The 10091-nt window shown below is 42.6% G+C and overlaps 1 protein-coding gene across 1 annotated transcript; it reads left to right on the top strand.

Moving 5' to 3' along the window:
* Nucleotides 1-6612: 6612 nt before the first annotated feature.
* LOC143973745 (olfactory receptor 56A4-like) lies at nt 6613-8072 on the top strand (the record flags this gene model as incomplete). The annotated part of the gene is made up of 1 exon (XM_077474587.1): nt 6613-8072. A coding segment is annotated over one exon (975 nt), but the record flags the coding sequence as incomplete, so codon positions are not given.
* Nucleotides 8073-10091: the final 2019 nt, after the last annotated feature.

The following is a 10091-nucleotide window of genomic DNA, read 5'->3' as shown; positions in this document are numbered from 1 at the left end:
TCTGTCTTTCTGCCAGTCATCTTGTGGCTTTTCCACTAGCTGATTCCATCATCATGGGTTTGCTTTTATCCATATGCTTCCAATTTTATTTCACATTTCAATAAATTTTTATATTTTTATATTTAAACCACTGTTTATGGTTCCTTTTAACCACTTTCAGAGCGGACCAATTTGCTGGTCAAAGACCAGACCACTTTTTGCGATTCGGCACTGCGTCGCTTCAACTGACAATTGTGCGGTCGTGCGACATGGCTCCCAAACAAAATTGACGTCCTTTTTTTCCTACAAATAGAGCTTTCTTTTGGTGGTATTTGATCACCCCTGCGTTTTTTATTTTTTGCGCTATAAACAAAAATAGAGCGACAATTTTGAAAAAAATGCATTATTTTTTACTTTTTGTTATAATAAATATCCCCCAAAAATATATAAAAAAACGATTTTTTCCCTCAGTTTAGGCCGATACGTATTCTTCTACATATTTTTGGTTAAAAAAAATCACAATAAGCGATTATTGAGTGGTTTGCGCAAAAGTTATAGCGTTTACAAAATAGGGATAGTTTTATAGCATTTTTATTAATAATTTTTTATTATTTTTTTTTTTACTAGTAATGGCGGCGATCAGCGATTTTTATTGTGACTGCGACATTGTGGGGGACCCATCGGACATTTTTGACACATTTTTGGGACCATTGTCATTTATACAGCAATCACTGCTATATAAATGCAGTGATTCCTGTGTAAATGACACTGGCAGTGAAGGGGTTAACCAGTGGGTGGCAGTGTAGGGGTTAAGTGTTCCTAGGGGTGTGTTACTAACTGTGGGGGGGTTGGGCTTTCATTTAGTGAACACTGATCTCTGCTCCAATCACATGGAGCAGAGATCAGCGTCACTAGTTGCTAGGCAGAATGGAGAAATGCTGTTTACACGGCATTTCCTCCATTCAGCCGTCCCGTGAGACGATCGCGGGTATGCCCGCGGCGATCGAGTCCGCGGGTCCCGCGTCCGGACTCACAGGGGTCCCGACCAGCGCGGGAGCGCGCCGCCGCCTGCGTGCTCCCGATGGCAGGGCGGCATTGAAGATCGGACGTACATGTACGCCAATATGCCTGCCCGTGCCATTCTGTCGACGTACATCGTCGTACGCTGGTCGGGAAGTGGTTAAAGTCCCAGTCTTTGAGGAACTTCTTCTACTCTATGTACCAGGGATGTGGACCATAACCAGTCCGTCCAGGTAGTGGGGCGAAAAAATCTTTTCACCACGTCTAGAGGCCTAAATGCATTGAGTTGCTGCCATGTGATTGGCTGATTAGCAATTTGTATTACCGAGCAATTGATCAGGTGTACCTAATAAAGTGGCCGGTGAGAATACATTGCGTATTGTAAAACTTGTATATACGTCTAAATAACAGGAAATTCTCTTGATGACTTGCATTGTCTATTTAGTATTTGTTGTCATCAAATTTCAATGGATCTTACATTACGAGTGTACTTTTTTGTTGTTGTTGTTGTGATATCATAAAGCTATTTTTACATTTTATACAGCGTATCCTTATATTTATTATATTTTTTATTTCCTTTCGATAAAACTTGCAATCATTGTGGCTCTTTACATAAGATGGGGAGATGTGGCATCTGGAGCTCAGGGTTTGGTATCTGGGTGACCGGCACCCTTTATCAGTATAATGTGGTTTGTATTGCTAGTGATTAATTCCCTATTTATTATATAATTAGCGGAAGGCAGAGCTACATTGGGAAGGAAATTGGCAATGTTAGTAGTTGAAGTGATACAACTTATAAAGTGATTATTTTATTTATTATCTCAGTGTGCTGCTCAATGTAACAAAATATGACTTTTTTTTTTGCAGAAAAAATAATACATTTTATTAATAATAATTTTAAAAAAATGATTACAAATGTGAATTATTATTTTTGCTTTGTAGACTACAAATTATCGGAAACACAGTGGATGATGGGCCCCGTGCACAGGCTCCTGCAGGCTATTCTTCCAGCCCCAGGTCCATACTTAGGTCTGGAGGAAGTATCGGTGGGCAGTGGATGACGTCGCCACTTTGGTGTTCCATTGAGATCTATGAGCCCCTCTGCCTTGCCGGAAGATGGGACTTGTAGTCTTGCCATTCACTAATCCAAATGTAAAAATATCCAGGGGGCTCCAGGAAAAAAGAACCCCCACATCCAGTAAGGAGGAAAGGACATTGTTGGTTTCAGTGGGAGGAATAGTGTCCCATCATTGGTATTAGTGGGAGGAATAGTACCCCATCATTGGTGTCAGTGGGGAGAATAGTGCCCCATCATTGGTGTCAGTGGGGGGAATAGTGCCCCATCATTGGTGTCAGTGGGGAGAATAGTGCCCCATCATTGGTGTCAGTGGGGGGAATAGTGCCCCATCATTGGTGTCAGTGGGGAGAATAGTGCCCCATCATTGGTGTCAGTGGGAGGAATAGTGCTCCATCATTGGTGTCAGTGGGGAGAATAGTGCCCCATCATTGGTGTCAGTGGGGAGAATAGTGCCCCATCATTGGTGTCAGTGGGTGGAATAGTGCTCCATCATTGGTGTCAGTGGGAGGAATAGTGCCCCATCATTGGTGTCAGTGGGAGGAATAGTGCCCCATCATTGGTGTCAGTGGGTGGAATAGTGCTCCATCATTGGTGTCAGTGGGAGGAATAGTGCCCCATCATTGGTGTCAGTGGGAGGAATAGTGCCCCATCATTGGTATCAATAGGAGGAATAGTGCCCCTTCGTTGGTATCAGTGGGAGGAATAGTGCCCCATCATTGGTATCAGTGGGAGGAATAGTGCCCCTTCGTTGGTATCAGTGGGAGGAATAATGCCCCATCATTGGTATCAGTGGGAGGAATAGTGCCCCTTCGTTGGTATCAGTAGGAGGAATAATGCCCCATCATTGGTATCAGTGGGAGGAATAATGCCCCATCATTGGTATCAATGGGAGGAATAATGCCCCATCATTGGTATCAGTGGGAGGAATAGTGCCCCATCATTGGTATCAGTGGGAGGAATAGTGCCCCATCATTGGTATCAGTGGGAGGAATAGTGCCCCATCATTGGTATCAATAGGAGGAATAGTGCCCCTTTGTTGGTATCAGTGGGAGGAATAGTGCCCCATCATTGGTATCAGTGGGAGGAATAGTGCCCCATCATTGGTATCAGTGGGAGGAATAGTGCCCCATCATTGGTATCAATAGGAGGAATAGTGCCCCTTCGTTGGTATCAGTGGGAGGAATAGTGCCCCATCATTGGTGTCAGTGGGAGGAATAGAGCCCCATCATTGGTGTCAGTGGGAGGAATAGTGCCCCATCATTGGTGTCAGTGGGAGGAATAGAGCCCCATCTTCAATAATAATAAAGGCCTTTAGCCACTATGTCTTTATTTAGTGTATATTGTAAACAACTCTACAATTATTCCAGCTTTATTACACAAATTAAAATATAGCAAACAGAAAAAAAAGAAAAAATCTTTTAAATCAAAAAAAAGAAAATAAATACAAATAACAAAAATGCAAAAACATATATTGTAAATTCCAAAGTTCCAACAAGAAGTGGACTGCCTTTTAGTATTTGATGAACAACAATTACTCCATTCTATACTCACTCCATACTATCTTCATTCCATATTGTCCCCACTCCATACTGTACTCACTCCTGTTCTCTATTAGATGTAATGATCAGGACCCTCATACCTCCTGTTCCCTATTAGATGTAATGATCGGGACCCTCATACCTCCTGTTCTCTATTAGATGTAATGATCAGGACCCTCATACCTCCTGTTCTCTATTAGATGTAATGATCAGGACCCTCATACCTCCTGTTCTCTATTAGATGTAATGATCAGGACCCTCATACCTCCTGTTCTTTATTAGATGTAATGATCAGGACCCTCATACCTCCTGTTCTCTATTAGATGTAATGATCAGGACCCTCATACCTCCTGTTCTCTATTAGATGTAATGATCAGGACCCTCATACCTCCTGTTCCCTATTAGATGTAGTGATCAGGACCCTCATACCTCCTGTTCCCTATTAGATGTAATGATCAGGACCCTCATACCTCCTGTTCTCTATTATATGTAATGATCAGGACCCTCATACCTCCTGTTCTCTATTATATGTAATGATCAGGACCCTCATACCTCCTGTTCCCTATTAGATGTAATGATCGGGACCCTCATACCTCCTGTTCTCTATTAGATGTAATGATCAGGACCCTCATACCTTCTGTTCTCTATTAGATGTAATGATCGGGACCCTCATACCTCCTGTTCTCTATTAGATGTAATGATCAGGACCCTCATACCTCCTGTTCCCTATTAGATGTAGTGATCAGGACCCTCATACCTCCTGTTCTCTATTAGATGTAATGATCAGGACCCTCATACCTCCTGTTCCCTATTAGATGTAATGATCAGGACCCTCATACCTCCTGTTCCCTATTAGATGTAATGATCAGGACCCTCATACCTCCTGTTCCCTATTAGATGTAGTGATCGGGACCCTCATACCTCCTGTTCCCTATTAGATGTAATGATCGGGACCCTCATACCTCCTGTTCCCTATTAGATGTAATGATCAGGACCCTCATACCTCCTGTTCTCTATTAGATGTAATGATCAGGACCCTCATACCTCCTGTTCCCTATTAGATGTAATGATCAGGACCCTCATACCTCCTGTTCTCTATTAGATGTAATGATCAGGACCCTCATACCTCCTGTTCTCTATTAGATGTAATGATCAGGACCCTCATACCTCCTGTTCTCTATTAGATGTAATGATCAGGACCCTCATACCTCCTGTTCTCTATTAGATGTAATGATCAGGACCCTCATACCTCCTGTTCTCTATTAGATGTAATGATCAGGACCCTCATACCTCCTGTTCTCTATTAGATGTAATGATCAGGACCCTCATACCTCCTGTTCTCTATTAGATGTAATGATCAGGACCCTCATACCTCCTGTTCCCTATTAGATGTAGTGATCAGGACCCTCATACCTCCTGTTCCCTATTAGATGTAATGATCAGGACCCTCATACCTCCTGTTCTCTATTATATGTAATGATCAGGACCCTCATACCTCCTGTTCTCTATTATATGTAATGATCAGGACCCTCATACCTCCTGTTCCCTATTAGATGTAATGATCGGGACCCTCATACCTCCTGTTCTCTATTAGATGTAATGATCAGGACCCTCATACCTTCTGTTCTCTATTAGATGTAATGATCGGGACCCTCATACCTCCTGTTCTCTATTAGATGTAATGATCAGGACCCTCATACCTCCTGTTCCCTATTAGATGTAGTGATCAGGACCCTCATACCTCCTGTTCTCTATTAGATGTAATGATCAGGACCCTCATACCTCCTGTTCCCTATTAGATGTAATGATCAGGACCCTCATACCTCCTGTTCCCTATTAGATGTAATGATCAGGACCCTCATACCTCCTGTTCCCTATTAGATGTAGTGATCAGGACCCTCATACCTCCTGTTCCCTATTAGATGTAATGATCAGGACCCTCATACCTCCTGTTCTCTATTATATGTAATGATCAGGACCCTCATACCTCCTGTTCCCTATTAGATGTAATGATCGGGACCCTCATACCTCCTGTTCTCTATTATATGTAATGATCAGGACCCTCATACCTCCTGTTCTCTATTAGATGTAATGATCGGGACCCTCATACCTCCTGTTCCCTATTAGATGTAATGATCAGGACCCTCATACCTCCTGTTCTCTATTAGATGTAATGATCAGGACCCTCATACCTCCTGTTCTCTATTAGATGTAATGATCAGGACCCTCATACCTCCTGTTCCCTATTAGATGTAATGATCGGGACCCTCATACCTCCTGTTCTCTATTAGATGTAATGATCGGGACCCTCATACCTCCTGTTCTCTATTAGATGTAATGATCGGGACCCTCATACCTCCTGTTCTCTATTAGATGTAATGATCGGGACCCTCATACCTCCTGTTCTCTATTAGATGTAATGATCGGGACCCTCATACCTCCTGTTCTCTATTAGATGTAATGATCAGGACCCTCATACCTCCTGTTCCCTATTAGATGTAATGATCAGGACCCTCACACCTCCTGTTCCCTATTAGATGTAATGATCAGGACCCTCATACCTCCTGTTCTCTATTAGATGTAATGATCAGGACCCTCATACCTCCTGTTCCCTATTAGATGTAATGATCAGGACCCTCATACCTCCTGTTCTCTATTAGATGTAATGATCGGGACCCTCATACCTCCTGTTCTCTATTAGATGTAATGATCGGGACCCTCATACCTCCTGTTCCCTATTAGATGTAATGATCGGGACCCTCATACCTCCTGTTCTCTATTAGATGTAAGCTGCATTGACCATGATCCTCATACCTTTTGTTTCCTATAAGACTTTTATCTGTATTGAGCAGGGCCCTCAACTTTTTTTTCCTGTTGTATTCTGTTTTGCTTACAATGTATGTTTCATGTATAGGACACTATAGAAGAGCAGTGCAGAATATGATTGGGCTATGTCAATGATGATGATGGTGATAATAATACATTTTTCTCCTTATTATAGGTGGAGCCCCATTGGCATACGATTCAAACTCAGGCACAAACTCCACAAGTAACTCATCACAGGGCTTCAGCTTCATCTGCTTTCCTGAAGTTCAGAGCTCGGATATCGCAACCCCTCTCACATTCTTACTTATTGTTACCATCATTGTCAATGTGATCTTGTTGTCCATCATCTATATTGAGCCAAGACTTCACCATCCAATGTATTACTTCTTGGCTTTGCTGGCCATGGTGGACATTCTTCTCTGCACTGTCACCACACCAAGAGTTTTGCTTATTCTTTGGACAGAATATAAAACCATATCAGAAAGTGCTTGCTTTAGCCAAATGTTCTTTACTACCTACTGGTCAGCCATGGAGTCTTCCATATTTCTAGTCATGGCCTATGATCGGTATGTGGCTATCTGCAACCCCCTTCACTACCCTACCATCGTCACCAATAAACTTGTGGCCAAAGCTTGTGTCTTCATTGTTGTCAGGAATTTGGTGGTCGCATTGCCACCTCCTTTACTGGCAGCAAGACTTGACTATTGCTCCAGTAGACAAATTCTTCATTGCTTCTGCGAGAACATGTCTGTAGAGAAGCTGTCCTGCAGCGACTACACCCCCAGCAACATCTTCGGGTTGGTGTGCTTCCTTTTGTTCGGAGGAACAGACGTTTTTCTCATCATTGTTTCCTATTTCCTTATTCTCCGCACAGTGGTGAAAGCTCGCTCCTTCAGCGCTGCCTCCAAAGCCTTCCGCACATGTGGCTCCCACCTTATCGTAATCTGTATATTTTACTTTACAGTGGCCTCCACCATCGTGTCCAGTCGGACACTCCAGGAGCTCCCACGTCCCATTCATGTAATATTTTCTATTCTGCACTACCTTTTGCCCCCATTGCTGAATCCACTTGTGTATGGGATGTTGACCAAGGAGATCAGAAACTCTGTACAGAGGATGATAGGAAAGATAAAGATTCATCCATGAGATGTGTGTGACGTGAAACAGGGTTCAAATTGTATTGATCCCCAAGACCAAAATTGGAAGAAAATTCTCTTTTTGGGCTGTTGAGATGTTCTAAATAGACCAGAGAATGACATGGGGTCATGTCATGTTGTATGGATGGCAGATGTCGATGGTATATTTTGGAAGTTCTCTTCTCCACATAAGCAACAGAAAGAAATGAAAGTCGCCTTCCCAAGAAGCATTGGGATTTGACTCAGATCTCAGAGGGTTGGAAGAAGATTTTGAAAGGTTCTCGTATCTGTAGCAAGCCCTACATGAGTCAACATAACAACATAGCATAACATCAAATGATGTAAATTGTTTTGCAAATGATCCATGATTGAGCATTGTCTATTTCTCATGAACTGTTAACACTGGACTGTGACCCAAGTGGAAAAACAATAGTTGTAAGACTTTCTGCGCTCTTGGAGACAGACATATATTCACGTTATGCTTGTTTTGTGTGTTTTTTTCCAAGTCCCATCAATATTTGTTTAAATTGCATTGCTGATTTTGATTCATGGCCTTCAAACTGGACTTTTGCTCATTTTACGCATTCCTCCACCTTTGCTGCAGCCTGATAGTTGATGCTGGGGCACCTCATGCCTGAAAAAGAAGACCATGTTCGATGTTACAGAGGAAATGTTACAGAGGAATTGCAGCTGATCTTTCCCCGTCACATGACCATGCTTGATTGTGCGCTGTCCAAGAGCAAGTAGATGTTAGGTGCTGGACTTTAAACTTTTGACCATCAAAACAAAGGCGTTGGTTGGGTTTGACCACAAGGCAAGCCCTCCCAACTTGAGAAACCAAACTGTAATATTTTCTATTCTGCACTACCTTTTGTCCCCATTGCTGAATCCACTTGTGTATGGGATGCTGACCAAGGAGATCAGAAACTCTGTACAGAGGATGATGGGAAAGATGAAGATTCATCCATGAGATGTGTGTGACGTGAAACCGGGTTAAAATTTTATTGATCCCAAGACCAAAATTGGAAGAAAATTCTCTTTTTGGGCTGTTGAGATGTTCTAGTTTCATAGTTAGTTAGGTTGAATAAAGACACCAGTCCATCAAGTTCAACCTGAGTGTCTACAATTGTCCCTATCCCTGTATATTACACACTCACATCGGTCCCTACCCTCAAGGAGCCCACAATCCAAGGTCCCCATTCATATACTATGGTCAATTTTTTTTTGACAGAAGCCAATTAACCTACCTGCATGTCTTTGGATTGTGGGAGGAAACCCACGCAGGCACAGGGAGAACATGCAAACTCCAGGCAGGTAGTGTCGTGGTTGGGATTCAAACCAGCGACCCTACTTACTGCTAGGTGAGAGTGCTAACCACTACACCACTGTGCTGCCCAATCTTCTAAATGTTCTAAATAGACCAGAGAATGACATGGGGTCGTGTCATGTTGTATGGATGGCAGCTGCCGATGGTATATTTTGGAAGTTCTCTTCTTCACATAAGGAACAGAAAGGAATGAAAGTAGCCTTCTCAAGAAGCATTGGGATTTGACTCAGATCTCAGAGGGTTGGAAGAAGGGTTTTGAAAGGTTCTTGTATCTGTAGCAAGCCCTCCATGAGTCAACATAACAACATAGCATAACATCAAGTGATGTAAATTGTTTTGCAAATGATCCATGATTGAGCATTGTCTATTGTTCATGAACTGTTAACACTGGACTGTGACCCAAGTGGAAAAACAATAGTTGTAAGACTTTCTGCCTTCTTGGAGACAGACATATATTCACATTGTGCTTGTTTTGTGTGTTTTTTTCCAAGTCCCATCAATATTTGTTTAAATTGCATTGCTGATTTTGATTCATAGCCTTCAAACTGGACTTTTGCTCATTTTACTCATTGCTCCACCTTTGCTGCAGCCTGATAGTTGATGCTGGGGCACCTCATGCCTGAAAAAGAAGACCATGTCCGATGTTACAGAGGAATTGCAGTCTGGATGGTTGTGGCCAAAATAAAGCAAGCAGAGGGCAAATGACTGCTCAGCAGTATTTCCAATTGTATCCCTGCAGCTGATCTTTCCCCGTCACATGACCATGCGTGATTGTGCGCTGTCCAAGAGCAAGTAGATGTTAGGTGCTGGACTTTAAACTTTTGACCATAAAAACAAAGGCGTTGGTTGGGTTTGACAACTAAACCTTAGCATCTCTACCACAAGGCAAGCCCCCCCCCCCCCCCCAACGTTGGTTGAGTTTGACAACTAAACCTTGGCATCTCTACCACAAGGCAAGCCCCCCCCCCAAACTTGAGAAACCAAAATGGAATTAAAAAAAAGAGCACCAGACAGTTTTCTTAAGAGTCCATATTCATTTATCAAATATAACCATGTGACAACTCGCCAGGAGTCTTGAGATAGAGTCATGGAGGAAACACTGTCTTTTTAATTCTAAGCCCTGATAAAGGGGGGCTGTCAACCCCCCCAAAGACAATGGATACCTTTTTATTCTGATGTTTTCATAT

This window comes from Lithobates pipiens, unplaced genomic scaffold, assembly GCF_037356315.1.
Source record: "Lithobates pipiens isolate NorthernLeopardFrog02 unplaced genomic scaffold, aLitPip1_a1.2 Scaffold_94, whole genome shotgun sequence".
NCBI classification, from domain to species: domain Eukaryota; kingdom Metazoa; phylum Chordata; class Amphibia; order Anura; family Ranidae; genus Lithobates; species Lithobates pipiens.
Note: the sequence above shows the minus strand (reverse complement) of the source record. Positions and strands in the feature narration are given on the sequence as shown.